Raw genomic sequence first — 16,913 nt, forward strand, 5'->3', positions numbered from 1 at the left:
TCTGCTGAGATCTGGTCATATCAGACCAGATGGCTGTACATGTGGCAGGGGTAACCAAGGGGTTGTTGAGAGGCAGACCTAAATCCCACCCAAGCAACTCTATGGAATAAGTAGTTTATCCCCACTTTACACACTAGATTTGAGATTCCCAGAGGTTGAATGATCTTGCCTCAAGGTCACACAGTTAATGATGGTGATGGGGGATGGGGAGGGTTTGGACCCGTGCTCCTAATCCCCATATACAAACTGCTCTAGATGACAATGAGTCTTCATTCCCCCTTTAATCAGAAGCCAGAAAAGAAAGTAGGATGGTTTAGCCTGAGAAGAGCAGCTTGAGAGTCTACAGGATATTCAGCCTGTTTTTAGCTCTTTAAAAAGCTCTGTTTTCAAGGATGGTGACCAAGTAACTATTTTCAACAGTCAGTGAAAGTTAGAAGAAGAATCGGGTCCTCTGAGAACAGTGTCCTGATATTGTTGTGTCATCAGATCTTGGGAACAAGTCGGAGCTACAGAGCGAGCCAGCTAGGGGGGTGGGCCACATCTAGATCCCAACCAGCCTTCAGACTGAAGTCTGCCTTGACCCTAGGGCTTTGTATGTTCTCATCTGACCTTTTCACAATCTTGGAGCAGATGGCCAAGTATGTTTTCTTTGGCTCCCTTGTTAAACTTGAGAGCAAGTATTCATTCTTAGATATTTCAGTTTACCCATGGGGTGGAGGGGATGGAGTTTGTTTATAAATGAATATTTTAGTGTAGACTTGACACTGACTCAGCTAACCTCAGGGATCCTTGACCCTAAGTGAACATTAATTCATGTTTATAAACCTTAGCCAAGATCATAAAAACGGTAAATGGTATTAACTTACCATAAGATTTGGTGAATTTTGTGCTTCATTATTACCTAGTGTTGTTTCTCTAAAAAGGAGTATCTAAGTTCCCCTTCACATTCATGAAATCTGAATATGTGCTGGAGATATGAGTGGGAAAGCATGATGGTGTGTGTGTGTGTGTGTGTGTGTGTGTGTGTGCGCTGGTGTGTGTGTTTCCTCTGGAAGCAGAAGTTACCTCTCAGATAAGTGGAAGAGTTTTGTGAGATGTAGGATTTTTGAAACTGTTTATAAAACTATATTAATGGATGATATCCTGCTTCTTGTTTTTCAGATTGGAAATTTGGAAGATTACTACCATTTTTATCACAGCAAGACATTTAAAAGGTCAACCTTGAGCAGCAGAGGCCCCCACACCTTCCTCCGGATGGATCCACAGGTACGACTCTCTCTTCCCCGGCATGGATACTTTCCTCAGTTCAAAAGTGTTCTTTGTCGCTTGTTGGGGTCTTTAAAATGGCTGAGTCTGGTGCACCGGTGACTCAGTGGCAGAATTCTCACCTACTGTGCCGGAGACCTGGGTTCGATTTTCGGTGCCTGCCCATGCCCAAAAAAATAAAAGTTGGCACCGAAAATGGCTGAGTCTGGATTTTAACATGAATCTATATAGGCATTAGTTTTCCAAATCCACCTCATATAAACCAAGACAGATGTGTAGGTACATATGACACCATCTAAATTCTCTAATTTAGACGGCACCGTGTCGGTCTTGTGAATTAAAATCCTTAACTTCAGAATGAAGCAATGATTAAGGAAGCATAGTTCTATTAACATTTTGAATGTGTAAAAGATCAACAAAATACATAGTAGCCACAGGAGATAAGCGTGTGAAATAACCCCTAAAGGAGAAAGCATTAGGCAATTCATGTGAGTTTTTTAATAATGAAATTAGAAATTGGGCAGATGGATGTTTTTGTGGTTGTCATAACACATATCTTGATGGTTACCGTGAATTTAAAAACTTGGGCAGTAAATATGACTTTTTTTCCTTGAGACTTCATGGCTCTTTGTTTAATACTAAAAAAAATATAATTTGAAAAAAGACTAACATTTTAAGTTTTAATGTAATTCACATTTATTGGGTTATTTATCTCAAATCTATGCAGAGATCAATTATAATTATTTGTTAAATATCAAAGATATTCAGTAAGATTAAAAATTGAAAGTAGCCAAGCGAGCCTTCACCGAGTTCACAAATAGTTTTGCAGTCCCTTCTGTGTGTCAGGTCCTGTTCACAGCAGAGCCTGATCTCATGGAGCGTCTATTCCAGTAGAATGCGGGGACAGGAAATGAAACTGCAAACAGAAAAATATGTAATGTATCACAACATGATGAGTGCTATCAGGGAAAATTAAGATCATGTGGAAAGCAGTAGCAGCTCCAACAAAAAAAATGTGGTCATTTGTAAATCATACTATTAAAATGCATAAATTATCTTCTCTTAAAAGCGATGTGCTAAATGTTAGCTTGGGTTTCCAAACTGTCAACACAGATACTTAATATAATTAAGTAATATATTATACTTAATATAAATTCAACATTTATATTAAGGTTTCTATGGATAATAGGTTCTTGGTGTGGCCTCAAGCCATCCCATTGATGATAGTGGCTCCTTTCGTATTGACCAAACTGGGGAAGAGTTGGAGAGAGGGTCTATTCCTGGGTGTCATCTCCACATTAACCTCTCTAGGACATCATTCTGTTGATAATTCTTATTTGAAGCACATAAATAAGTGGTCTCCATGGAGCTCATTAATGTGAGAGGACTGTGACAAGATAGGCCTATCTTGAATATGTTTTGTAGATGGATGGATGAATGGATGGATGGGTAGATGGATGAATGGGTAGGTGGATAGTTGGTTAGAGTGATGGATGGATAGATGGATGGGGGGTACATGACTGGGTGAATGGATAGTTGGTTGGAGAAGATGGATGGTTGGATGGGTGGGTAGGTAGATGGATGGGTGGGTGGATATTTGGTTGAAAAAATGTTTGGGTGGATGGGTGGGTGGGTGGATGGATGAGAGGGTAGATAGATGAGTAAGTGGCTAGATGCTAGGAAAGATAAATGGATATGTGGATAGATGAATGGATGGGTAGAGAAATGGAGAGATGGATTGGTGGTAGGTAGATGAATAGGTGGGTGGGTGGGTGGATGGATAGATGGTTGGATGGAGAGATGGTTGGATAGATGGATGGGTGGGTGGATGGCTGTATAGATAAACAGAAAGAGATATAAAACATGCTAATCCCATTATTGCTTCATAGCAAGAAATAGCATGTAATGTTTATTAAGGGATTACTGTGTGCTTAGACACTTTAACATACATTATATGCTGCTATATGTACTTGTGTTCACATCAGGGAACTTAAAAGACTGTTTTTCAAAGGGGCCTGTGTATTTTTTTTTCCTCTAGGAAACAAAGCCAGATTGTTAGTTATTTATTCCTGCAGAATGGGGCAGTTGGAGAAGGACACACGGGCATGTTTGCATATATCTGTATGAAACTGAGTCAAAGAGGAACGCTGCAAAGGCTACTCAGTTTCCTTCTCTGATCATGGAGGAAATGTGAGTTTTGTGGGGCTGCAAGGCCAGGGGTGAGGGTGAAAATGGCTCATCATCTGTCAGTGTTTGGGGAGAATTCTAAACTAAGAAGAAAGCTGCTGTGGGTCTGCTCTACAATTTCACTTTTAGCAAGTAATCTATTTTATGAAGACCTGTTCTTCATCTGAAGTCTTTTCAAGCAATCGTATTGTTGACACCCAGAAAGTTTCAGGCTGTCTGCTTGAGGGAAGAACCCCCACCCCATGAAACTGGGCCAGTGGCTTTCTTGGTTGCTTTCCCATGATGGCTTCCAGGAATAAAGCTCTTTCTCAATTGTTAGAAGGTAGAACTGAAATTTGAGACTTAGTCTGTGTTTTGTCTGCAATCTCATTTTTTTAGTGACTAAGTTTTAAAACTCTTAAAAATACTCATCTGGACTGCTCTTCCCTTCTTTCTGAAAATATTAATTGTGTACCTGCTGGGTGCAAGTCCCGGGGCCCTGGGGAAGGCAGAGCTGCTCAACCTGGTCCCATACTGGGTGAGCCCACAGTAGGGGAGGGGAGACGAGACATGTGCATGGGCGAAACTGGCCAAGGCCACGGGAGAAAGTGAGAAGATTCCACAGGGCTTCAGACCAGGGTGTGGAGAGTCTCTTCTCTGGAACATTTGAATATATGTGGTTTATTCATTTTAGGCATGTTTACAGTACGGTATTTTATCCAGTTTAGGTCTGTGGGCAAAATATTCCTAGGTATCAGTTAAGTCTTTGAAGAAAACAGAAGGAGGAAGGGTAGGCTTTTTAGGCAAAGGTGATGGCAGTTAAATTTTTTCAAATAAAAATCTCTTTTACACAGAGCTTCTTAATAACCTCCTGGCAGGACTGCTATCAAAGCATCCTGCCAATAAAGAAGAAAGAGAGAGAAGGTAAACAGCCTGCACATTCCAGCCCCGGCTGGAGCTTCCACACGATTGGCTGATTGTTTCTCACTATTCTAATTAAATTTTTAGCCCCAGGGAGAGCATATAGACATCTGAACCAATTACGAATTCAGAATCGCAACCAGAATACCTCTGTTTAAATTAGTCTTGTTTTAATGCAAACCAAATCAATTAGCTGTCAGTCTATTTACATTGCCTGGCCATTCCGATTAAATTTTTGGCAAAATGAGCTGTTTTAGATCAAAGGATTTAGTGTTATCTCCTAGTGCATTGCTTCAGAACGTTTTCCTACATTCCCAGAGCATCTTTGTGACACCTTTGCTTTTAAAGAGTCATGTAATTAATGCTATTAATAAAAGGAAAAATGATGTAATATTATTCAAAGACATTGGAATGCAAAGTTGTCATTGTGTTGGAATGACCAAACGGGAAATGAATGTTATAGGACTTAGGATAAAGTTCAGTCAAATGCAGATGGTATTTAATTTTAATTAACTCCAGTCCCTATTGTATAAAAATGCTTGGATAAGTGATGGAATTTATAATACTCTTCTACATCCCATAAAAGCTAATAGTCTGCATTTTTAAAAACAAGACAAAACAAAATGCAAGGAGCATCTTCTTGCACTGACCCTATACTGGAATTGTGCATTCGTTTTCTTTGCATTCTTAATTACCTTTATGTGATGTTTTTGTACCATCTTTGAAAAAGGCCGTTTTCCTCCAGTTGATTGCCTTGTTGATCAGCCCTAATCTGGGGAGAACAGCCCATGTTCTCTGTGTGCATTATCAGTCACTGGATTTTTCCAAGGGCTGTCATTTAAGCAAACTGAAAGCATTTGTTTTCAACTTGTTCTTTTGCCAAAAGTCTCGAGAAGGGTGGATGTTACAGAAGCATCAGCCAATAGCTGAAAGGGCTTTCCATTTTTTTAAAATTACTTGTTCTCATTATGTTACCAGCTGGCTTACAGTTCGACGCTGCTGCCCTTGTCATCCAAACCTTACATTTTAGCGCGATGACTCTGGTTCAGCCCTTTCCTTCCTTTCGGTCCTCAGCCAGATTGATGATGGAAATTGAAAGATAAAGATGTTATTAGGGAGCCCTCTGTGGCTCCTTCCAGGGAGGTGGAAGCCTCTGGGGTGATACTTTATTTCAGTGTCTTAAAGCTTAGAAGTTGGAAAATGATCTGTGAGGACCAGCCTTCTGTTTTATGGGATGGGAATTTGCCCCCCAGAGTTTAATCAAAGCTCCGGTTTCCTTCCAGCAGTGACGCAACGTTTAAGCACATCTTTCCGTTAACCACAGATGGAATGTTATCTGACAGTTTTGTGTGCTAGAGCCACCAAAGGGCAAACAAACAAAAAGTTCCAGGCAAAGGGAAGGACACAGACAGTAAGTGACCAGGTTGGTCTCAGGGGTTGATGAACTAGGTAACAACCTTTAGGGGTGGACACAGGGTTGCAGCCTGGGGCCTGACCAATCTGTTCATGTGGATAGAGGAGAAATCTCCAGCTACCTGAAATCCCTTCTCTGTGACTCAGGAAAGAATGACAAGCCGTCGCCTTCTCATCTTTTTGGTACAACCCGTGGAATACTTACTATGAATTCGTAAAAAGTTTGAAACAGAATTTTATTACTTACCTGCACTCTCAATGCTTCCACTTCAATGTCCCGATGACTTTTCAAATTCAGCATATACCAAAGCAGACTCACGATCTTTGGCCCACATTTGGTTGTCCTGTAGTATCTCCTGTCTTAGTGAGAAGCACGCATCTCTGTTCCATTATACAAGCCAGAAGCCTCTCTCACCCCAAATTCATTCCATCAGCTGGGTCCATTTATTTCCAGTCCAGCTCACCTCTGCCCATTTCTCTGTATCTCTACCTCCACCTCTGGCCAGCGTTCCTTCTTTTCTCACCTTAGCTGCTGCACTGGCCTCCTGATCAGCCCACTGGGTCACCCTTGCCTCCCACCAGTCTGCTCTCTATGTCTGATTGTACCACTACCACGTAGGATAAACAGCCAAATCCTACCCCTATCTTCCAGGCTCTCCTTGCTCTGACCTCCCCATGGCCCCCTGTAGGCCACTGTGGACTTGAAATTCCTTGAATGACCTTTGCTCACTTCCATTGCATGGCCTTTGCACAGAATACTCCCCCATCCCCTACTCTTTATCCTTTCTATACTCTCCCGTGTTGGTTCAGATGTCCCTCTCACCAGCAAGCCCACTCAGATTCCTCGGACTTGACTTTTTCTTCTTAGCAGTTGTACAGCTATCCTAGGATTGTGAGATTCTGCCATTAATACCTATCTTCCCCACAGGACTCCAGGAGAGGGAGGAGTAGGAGTCAGGTCTGTTTTGCTCACTGCTTTTAGCTCAACACCCAAGGACTCACATGTAAAGTGGCGGAGCTAGAAACTGAGCCAGGCCCTGCTTATTCCACTTCCACTGCTCATTCCCAGCTGATCCCTCGGCACAGGAGATGTGCCATATGAAAGGGATCTAGTCATATAAACTTGGGAAAAAATTGTGCCTCCCTCTTTGAAGTTTGCAGTGCATATAAAGAAACCTGACAAATCAAGCTTAACTGTCCAACTTGTTAGACCATGAACCCTACCTTTTATTCCTTGTAACCTCCATGTCCTGGACATTTTGGAAATAGTGTTGAGATCAAAGGTTAGGAGTAGGCATACATGACACTGTTTGGGGGGCAACAATAGCTAGTGATGTTTGCTTGGATAAGCAACAGAGACAGAGCTGGCAAAGGACACTGCCAGGAGGTGGCTGGAGTATTGAGAGGGTTCAGTATTCCCAAACTAAGGGATGGGCGATGGGAAGTTTGATCTGGCCTGGTCCACAGACATCTCTGAGCGAGAGGAGTTTATCGTGAGAAGTGTGCAAGCCCGTCTCCTTTCCAAGGATTACCAAGTTTTTGAGAACCTAGGCAGTGCCTCATTTATTTTTCACTCCCTTATAAGTTCAGCAGACTACCTGGTAAAAAATAGTCAGTAGACGCTTAGCAAATGTTTGTTGAAACGTATCTCCATTTTTACAGATGAGGTTTTCATAAATGCCTTATAGCTGTTATTTGCTTATCAACCTCTATCTGTGTAAATACCTTTGAAGTGAATTGTGGCCATAATCGGTTAAATTATGTCAAAAGTCTTAAAGAGGGTTCAACAGGCAGAACTCTCAGCTGCCATGCCAGAGACCTGGGTTCAAGTCCCGGTGCCTGCCCATACCAAAAAAAAAGTCTTAAAGATGGCCAGAGTTAGTGAAGTGGACCCTATATAGCAAAAGCCTAAAATGATGACACACTGCCAGCGGCTGGACATTGGACTCATGGACCAGTGCCTGTCTTTACAGGTGAAAGCTCGGCTACAGCCACCCATTCTGTTGGAATGGAGGAGGAGGTGACATGCAATGGGAGAGATGTACCTTCTGTTTCCTTTCAGCAAAATACAAACTAGCTTACAAATGAATGAATAGCTCTGACTCAAAGTGCTTTCACACCCACTGGCCTATGTCCAAATGGACAGAACAAGTACTGCAGGAAGATAAGAGCCTTGGTATCAAGTCCTCATACATGGAAAGTTCTGATCTGTATTTTCCCTCCAGTGTAGTTAGCTTAGTGCTTAACAATTTGGGGATCGCAGGCCCCTTTAGAGAATGTGCTGAAAGTTGTGGACTTTTTCTCTTTAGAGGAAAAAAATAAATAAACCACTGGCATATGACCACTCCACTTTGCACACAATTTGGGGGGTTTCCCAGAGACGTAAGCCCATCCTTAGATTCCTTGGAGGACCATACCCCTACCCTGGCCACTCACTTGAGTAAGTCCATTTGCCATTGCCTACAAATGAGAAAAAGGACCCACCTTGCAAACTTTGAAGTAATACCCACTGTTCAGAGAGTATTCTTTTTCTTTCTTTAAGGTCACCCCTCAACCTTCTCAGCTTTTCAGCTTGTTAAATATGGGCCCAGCAAGGTGTGCAGAAGAGTTGATGGGAATAGAGGTCTAAGCAGCATGGACCTTGGAGCACAAAGAGTCTGAGATGGGCTGATCTGAACCTCTGGCTTTACAGGTTGGAGGCCGAGGCTCAGGCAGGTGGCCCAGCCTCCCAAAGAGAGAGAGCATATGGCAGGTTTGTTTTCTATGGTATCCCTAATGCAGTTGCTTTCTCCTGGAAAAGATGTTAGAATTTGGAGGCCTCTTATTCTAATTTTCTAGTTGTCAGAATGCAATATACCAGAAACAGAACAGCTTTTAAAAGGGGAAATGTATTAAGTTGCAAGTTTACAGTTCTAAACCTGTGATAATGTCCAAATTAAAGCAAGTCTATAGAAATGTCCAATCTAAGGCATCCAGAGAAAGATACCTTGGTTCAAGAAGGCCAATGACGTTCAGGGTTTTTTCTATCAACTGGAAAGGTACATGGTGAACATGCCAACATCTGCTAGTTTTCCCTCCAGGCTTTTTATTTCATGAAGCTTCCCTAGGGACATATTCCTTCTTCATCTCCAAAGATCTCTGGCTACATGGGCTCTCATGGTTCTCCTGGCTCTACTGCTCTTTCCAAAAAATGTTTCCTCTTTTAAAGGATTCCAGAAAACTAATCAAGACCCATCTGGAATAGGTGGGGTCACATCTCCCTCTAATCAGAGGGTAATACCCACAATTGGGCGTGTCACATCGCTGTGGAGATAATCTAATCAAGTTTCCCACCTACAGTGATGAATAGGGATTAAAAGGAAACAGATGCCTCCCCAAGATGGATCAAGATTAAAACATGGGGGCGGGCCATGGGGGCTCAGCAGGTAGAGTTCTCGCCTGCCATACTGGAGACCTGGGTTCGATTCCCAGTGCCTGACCATGCAAAAAAAAAAGATTAAAACATGGCTTTTCTAGGGTACATAATCCTCTCAAACTGGCACACCCCTGGATGCTTAGGCCTCTAACTCCTTTCCCAGAGTTGCACTGGTGTGCAGTTAAAGCTAGTTTATTACAGGCCAAAAACACAGGGAAGTCCCCCTGTCCTTCCACAGTTACAGAATGTGTCATCCACTTTGATGAAGCCAAGGGGAAAAAGGGAAATGAGCAAGCTGGGAGGAGCTTTGCTCTGGATACAATTGTGCATGAAAAATAGAACCTGTGCAAAATTAACTGTCAACAAACCAAGCTGGTTGGCACTTTAAGGAAATTTAGCAGTATGGTTCAGGTGCATTCTTGCCTTAGTTTGCCAGGCTGCTATGGCAAATACCACACACTGACTGGTTGGCTTGAGAAGAGGAGTTTATTGTTTAACAGATTTGGAGGCCAGATGTACAAAATCAAGGCACTGGTGAGGCCGTGCTTTCTCCTCAAGTTCTGCAACCTTCTGGGGTGCTGGCTTGCTGTAATCCTCAGAGTTCTGTAGCTTGCATCTCTGCCTCCCATCACCTGGCATGGTAATTAGATTCAGGCATCAACTTGGCCAGGTGAAGATGCCTAGTTATATTGCTGTGGACATGAGCCGATGGCATGTGAACCTCATCTGTTTGTGATCACATCTGCAGTCAGCTTGGAGGCATGCCTGCTGCAATGAATGATTTTTTAGTTAATTGGCTGGTGCTTAAATGAGAGAGTTCAACGTAGCACAGCCCAAGCTGCTTGGCATACCTCATCTCAGCACTCGCAGCTCAGCCCAGGCCTTTGGAGCTGCAGAAAGAAATCATCCCGGAGAAAGTTGTTGGAACCTAGAGGCCTGGAGAGAAGGCCAGCAGAGATCACCCTGTGCCTTCCCATGTAAGAAAGAACCTCAGTTGAAAGTTAGCTGCCTTTCCTCTGAAGAACTGAAGAAATAAATCCTCTTTTATTAAAAGCCAGTCTGTCTCTGGTGTGTTGCATTCCAGCAGCTAGCAAACTAGAACACCTGATAATGTCCTTGATTGCCTCCTATGTTTCTCTTTGACTTCTGGCTTTTTATAAGGCCTCCAGTAATACAGATTAAGGCTTACCCTACTTTGGTTGGCCACACCATGACTAAAATTAACAACTTCAAATGATCCTATTTGCAGTGGGTTTGCACCCACAGGAATGAGGATTAAGATTAAGAACATGTCTTGATTGGGATATGTACCTCAGTCACCCTTCCCCGTGGGGTAGCATAGGAACCCTGGGAGGGTGGCGTGGGGTGGTTTCCATGAATGCCTTTTGTGACTTAGAAGCATTTGAATGTGGAGCCTCTTCTACCACACCCCATGAATCTCTGCAGCCATAGTGGGCCTGTGACAGGGTCAAGGGTTTTAAGGCAGGTTCTAGGGCTTTAAGATAGGTTCAAGGTAATTGGTTTTGGATGGAATAGCTGATGGGCTTCCATGCTCTTTTTGGTGCTGTTGGCTTATGAGAGGAAGTTTCAGAATCTTCATCTTTGAGGCTTGTTGCATCCAGGATGGTTATGGGAAGCCAGTGTCTCCAGCTGCACAGTATTGTGCTTGAGGCCCGTGGGTAAGACTCTGTGGTAGGAGGCTGCATGGACCACTCCTGCTGCAACGACACTTGAATGGTTTTTACAACTCAATAACATGACTAATCAATGGCTAATCCGCAGGCTATTTATGGGATGCCAGCACAGCTTCTCCTGGGACTCGGTTCGTTTGTGTTAATTCTTTCTAACTTTTACTTCATCTTATCTACAAAATGACATTCAACAGATGCCTAAATTTAGTTTAACTTCCCAGAAAAAAAAAAAATTGAAGAGGGGCATGCACAGAGTAACTGCTGCTATTTGTGTAATCTCGAGACAATTATTATGAACTCTTCTTCGTGATTAGAATTTTCTTCCCCAGAACATAAATAACTTTGTAGGATAAGTAATCTATTTAGCAGGAAATATACAAACAGAAAATGGATAAAAGGAAAAAGCTCAGAGTGAAATGCCACCTTCACAACTGGACTTCAAAGAAATCAGGACACTTTATATGGGTTTGGAAAGTGGCATTTGGCAAACTGTACTCTCACTTAACACCGATTATAGTTGGCCTCCCACTAAAAGTTAACAGATGTCATCCAGTAATCACTCAGGCCCAATTGCATGTTCTACTCAGAAGGAGGTTTCTAAAAAATCTATTTGTGTTTACAACATATTTATACTGTGACGCCTGTTCACTTAACATCATTCATTCATTCAAGAAACCTTTCCTGAACTCCTCCTAGTTGCAGTGCATTGCTTGGCACACTGAAATACAATGGTGAACAAAGACACAGCCCCTATTCTCATGGGATGTACAGGCAGGGGCATGTGGAGCATATTCAAACTGACCTCCAGGAGGTACCCAATAACAGTGGGATGCTGGCTGGTGCTAGGAGAGCAAGCTGTAAGATAAGCCTTTGACCACTTATGGAGACACACCTAACTCTGCATTCATCCAGCGTCAGTCTCCAGTGTGCTTTTTCTTTAAGAAAGAGAATGATACTTTGGCCCACCAACCTCCACTGGCCAAGTACTTGCTACAGGGCAGGTCCTTTGCGAAGAGCTGGAGAAGACAAGGACTATTGAGATATGTCCCTCCTTATATGATCTCTCTGTCTGAGGCAAAAGTTGAGTTTCTAAATAGATGCCATCTGCTTGTTAGGTTAAGGTTCCTATATGGACGTAGGAGCCCTGAAAATGGCCCTACCCTGTCAACTCCATGGACGTCAGAGAAGGTTTTCAAGTGGTGAGTGTTGAAAGATGAATGCAAGTTAGCCGAGTGAGGACAGGATGGGGGTGTCAGAAAGAAGGCACCAAGCCGTGGAAATTCCTGGCCTGCAGGGGTGCTGTAAGCAGCGTGGGCCTGCTGGGCAGTGAAGCTGTGTGGATAAGCTAGAGAGGCCTCCTGGCAGGCCCTGTGAGGTGGTGGGCCACGGGGGAGCAGTGGGGTGAGAGGGCCAGATGTGCTTTAGGAGGCTGTTGTGACTGTCCAAATACAAGGGGCTCCAGGGCTGAACTGAGAGAGTGGCTGTGGCAATAAATGGAGGGACAGGAGGGGACATCTTTAAAGACAATGTGGGATATTAAAATTAGAGAGAATTGTAGTTTTTCCAGCTCAAGGAACAGGTGGATTTTAGTACCACTACATTGGAGAGGGGAAGTAGGGGCAGGGACAGGGGCAGGATTCACTTGGAGCATCTTGAATTTGAGATGCCAGCAGGGAGAGGTGTGTGGGGAGAGCAAAGGGCTGGAGAGAGAGTGGCCATTTTGAGAGCAAGGGGCAAGGCCTGAGTATGGGTGTCTGATGCTGGCGCCCAGTGGGTGTACTAAGATAGCCATTCTGGTTTGGTTGAGAGCCTCTGCCTCGTCCCCTCCAGCACCTTCAGGCCTCCTCCCTGCAGTTTCAGCTGTGGCACCCTCCTCTGGGGGCCCATTGTTGGGAGCTGAAGGGAAAAACAGAAAGAGTGGGGCCTTCCAAGCTCCTGCTCTAGCAGAACAGCCCCAGATCTTCAAGCATTTTGAGCCTCAGCCCCGATTAAGGCTGTGATTTAAACCTTAATCTCCCTAGGGCTGCCATATCCAGGTATCACAAACTGGGTGACTTAAAACAGACAGAAGTTTATTCTCTCACAGTTCTGGAAACCAGAAGTTCAAGCAAGGGGTCCACAGTGCAGTGCCCTCTCGGAGGGCTGTATGGGAAATCCTGCTGGCCACCTCTAACTTCTGGTGACCTCAGGTGCTCCTCGGCTTGTGGCCACCTCACTTCAGTCTTCAAATGACCTTCTCCTCCTCCATGTCCCAAATATCCCCCTTTCTCTTATAAAAATACTTTTCATGGGATTTAAGGCCACCAAGTAATTTGGATGATCTTATCTTGAGATCCTAAATTTGGTTACATCTGCAAAGGCCTTTTTTCAAAATAGATCTCGTTCATAGGTTTTGGATGAGCATATGTTTGGGGTGGGGGCAGCACACTGCGACACCTTGCTTTGGACTTCTAGTCTCCAGAACTGTGAGAGAATTCAACTGATTACAAAACCTAAGGAGAATGATGTAGAATGAGCAGGGGCTCTTCTTATTAGGAATATTTTCTGTTTCTTCAGTCCAGTGACCTGAAGGTTCTGGGGGAAGTAAAAAAATTCTCCTCTCCCTGAGAGGGTTGAGGACCCTGTCATTAAACTGTTACTACATACACTTTGTCACAAATTTATTTCACTTTGCCCTGGGTTTCCTCATTCATGGGCTTACTTTGGTTTAGGGCTTATCTTGTCTTCCAAATTAAATATCTCTGACCATGAATTTCAAAAGTAGATAAATGTGTTATGTATTGTCTCTGTCAGTACATTTTTCACTATGACAGAATCTGAGCATCACCCTAAACATTCGAGGGATCTGGTGAATGGACCATGATTGAAGCTTCAATGCAAAGTGACATCCAAATAAACACCAGAGAAACATTATGCCTTCCCATTTGTCCTAGTCCTTTAGGAAAGGAAGGAAGTTTGAAATCCTACAAAGAATCTTTCATTACTTTTTCTAAGAATGATAGTTATATACATAAGATTAAATAGTCAAGGGGCACACAAGAGAAACCCCCTTCCATTCTTCACTCTCACCATCAACATTATTATCTCACCATCCGCATTTGTGTGTGAGTTCTCCAGAAGAATCAATTCTATGAGTGACGCAACCTTAAGAACTGTAAATTATTTGTTCCTCTGTTTTAAGGAATATCTCTGTTTCTATGATGAAGAGCCTCTATTATTGTTTGAATCATGTCTCTTGCAAAGATATATTCAAGTGAAAACCCACAGTCCTGTGGATGTAAACCTGACTGTAAAGGTATTATTCATTAAGGTGAGGCCAAACTGGGTAAGGATGGGCCTTAAACCAAAATGATCACAATTCTTATAAGCAGAGGATGTTTGGACACGGGGTCAGGAGGAAGCAGATGGGGAGAGAGATGGCCATGTGACAGAGCTTGAGCCCAGGATTACCAGCAAGCTGCTACCAGAACCCTGCAGACTTCAGAGGAAGCACGATCCTGCTGACACCTTAATGTTGGACCGCTAGCTTCCAAAACTGCGACAATAAATTCCTCTTATTTAAGCCAACTAGTCTGTGGTCTTTGTTACGACAGCACCACAAACTAAGATACCTTCTATTAAGCCTGTGTGAGCTACCCCTTTAGCGTGGATAAGTGCCATTGTGTTTGAAGGAAGAGAGAGGTAAAGTTTTAGTCACTTGGTTTTTCATCCTTGGCACACCTCTAACCTTCCTAGGTAGACCAGATGGCCCTTGGGTTCCAACCTGAGTTGCATATAAAAGCTCATGTTCCAGAGGTTAGTGCCAGCCCCCAGTAAGTACCAAAGCCTGAATAAATGGCCACAGGACCCCTGCCGACCATCCCCAGTAACCAAGGAAGATGGAGCAGAATAGCTCACTTTTGGCAATAGGTATGAAGTATGGATCCAGGATATCCTTGTACTTCCTGGATGTCCATCATGGAATAGATGAGAGGCAGGCAGTCGTGAGGAGAGGAAATAGGGAAGCAGGCTGGCTTCCTCTGCTGGACAGAGATGTTCAGACCAAGTGGCCGCTGGCCAGGTCAGCCTCTATGACTGTACGGTTACCTTTGGAGCATTTCTATAGCTTCTGGGCCCAGAAGCCCTCATGCCTGGCTAATATTTTGTTATGAATATGGACTGAGAATGCCTTGGTTGCTTATCACGGGGAGAGGACTGCCCTGATGCCATGCCAAAGAGGGAGCCCCCAGCTGCCACGGGCCCAGGACATCACGCCACCCTGAGGATGTGTGGTAGGTAACGCTGGCTTTCTTTCCAGTGCCCAGGGACCAGGAGGCCTGCTGCGCTTTCATCCCGCTAGGATACTGTGCCTATTGAATTTGAGGTGGACCCCAGAAGAGCCGTGTCCTTTAATCCTCATTCAGTATGCTAGCTGGGAGCTTTTTGATTGTTCCATGGATATGACTCACCCAATTATGGGTATTAACTTTTGATTAGAGGAAGATGTGACTCCACCCATTCTAGGTGGGCCTTGACTGGAATCGTTTAAAAGAGGAAACATTTTGGAAGAGTCCCTTTTTAGAGCCACGACAGAGCCTGTGTAGCCAGAGACCTTTGGAGATGAAGCAGGAAAACACCCTAGGAGCGAGCTTCATGAAACTAGAAGCCTGGAGAGAAAGCTAGCAGATGCCGCCAAGTTCGCCATGTGCCTTTCTGGTTGAGAGAGAAACCCTGAACTTCATCAACCTTCTTAAACCAAGGTATCTTTTCCTGGATGCCTTAGGTTGGACATTTATATAGACTTGCTTTAACTGGGGCAATTTCATGGCCTTGGAACTGTGAATTTGCAACTTAATAAATTCCGCTTTTTGAAAGTCGTTCCATTTCTGCTCTGTTGCTTTCTGGCAGCTAGCAAACTAGAACAGGTACTTTTTCATGACTTCTTTCCCACATCACAGGACCTATTCAGGGAGAGTCACTTGGGCTTATAAGAGGAGAGTTTGCCTCTTTCTCTGTGACTGGAAGTGCAGCCTGGTGAGCATTGCAGGCGGAAGGTTCCAGACGTTATTAAGATGGGTTGTGAGTCCAGAGCCCAGCCTTACGAGATGGTTGGGGGGATCCCAGGAGCTTGGAGCCCTTCAGTAATCTATGTGCCACTCTATTTTAAAATGGGACATTTAACAGATTATAAAATATTGCCCTAGATATTTTATACCAAATAAAAGCTTTCTAGTTCAGGCACTAATATATGGTGAAGTTGGAAAATGCCATCAGAGAGTGTTCTGAACAAAATATCTCATTTTCTAGTTTTATTTTCCGTACAAGCATCTATCCATGGCAATGATTTATTACCTGGGACTTTGGTGCTGAGGCTTTTTTTAGTTTCTAACCACAATTGATTTTGAGCTCCTGCAGTGTTTCTAAGGTGGTGTTTTATAGACAAATCACATTGGCAGTGGGAATGAGTCCTGACCCTTCTAGGCATTTTGGCCTATCAGTCCAAAATGGTCTTGAGGTCAATCTCCTCCTCCAAATGTGAGGCATGTGTGGATATATTCTCATGCTAATCTGTGGGTATATTCTCATGCTAATCTGAGGCTGAGGGATGCCAGAGGGACCTACTGGGTCTCACAGGGCTCCATACTGCAGAGAGGCCAGCCAGGGGTCTTCAGCCTGGACCGTACCCTTCAGAGCTTCCCTCTCCTCCTCCCTCTCCCTTTTCTCCCAGCTGTCCCAGCCCTGCCAATCGGTGAGGGCAGTTGGGGATGAGGAGAGGACTCGCAACGTAGAGGTCCCACTGGCCTGCACATCCAGGGCCCACCCCCTTGCTGCCTCCTCCAGGCAGCCTGCCTGATTTGTCCACCTCCCCAGAGCTCATGCCACACTCGTCCTCATCTGCTTGCCTCCAGCCTCCAGCAAGAGCTGAGCTGAGCTCCCAGAGAGTAGGTCTGGTCCTTTCCTCACCCTGTCCACCCCGCCCACAAATGCTACCGCATCAGGGGGATCGCTGCATGGAGACTTGTGGGCTGTGATTCCCTTCCCCCATGGGCTCTTAAAAGTGG

The 16,913-nt window shown here is 44.1% G+C and overlaps 1 protein-coding gene across 1 annotated transcript in view; it reads left to right on the plus strand.

Annotated features, from left to right (window-relative positions):
• PCSK6 (proprotein convertase subtilisin/kexin type 6) overlaps positions 1-16,913 on the plus strand; it is a 195,625-nt gene that overhangs the window by 52,603 nt on the left and 126,109 nt on the right. The window contains exon 2 of the mRNA XM_077124015.1: positions 1,162-1,266. Coding sequence (XP_076980130.1) covers positions 1,162-1,266 — 105 coding nt within the window. The remainder of the gene's footprint in view (positions 1-1,161; positions 1,267-16,913) is intronic.

The sequence above is a fragment of the Tamandua tetradactyla genome, chromosome 12 (assembly GCF_023851605.1).
Source record: "Tamandua tetradactyla isolate mTamTet1 chromosome 12, mTamTet1.pri, whole genome shotgun sequence".
NCBI lineage: Eukaryota > Metazoa > Chordata > Mammalia > Pilosa > Myrmecophagidae > Tamandua > Tamandua tetradactyla.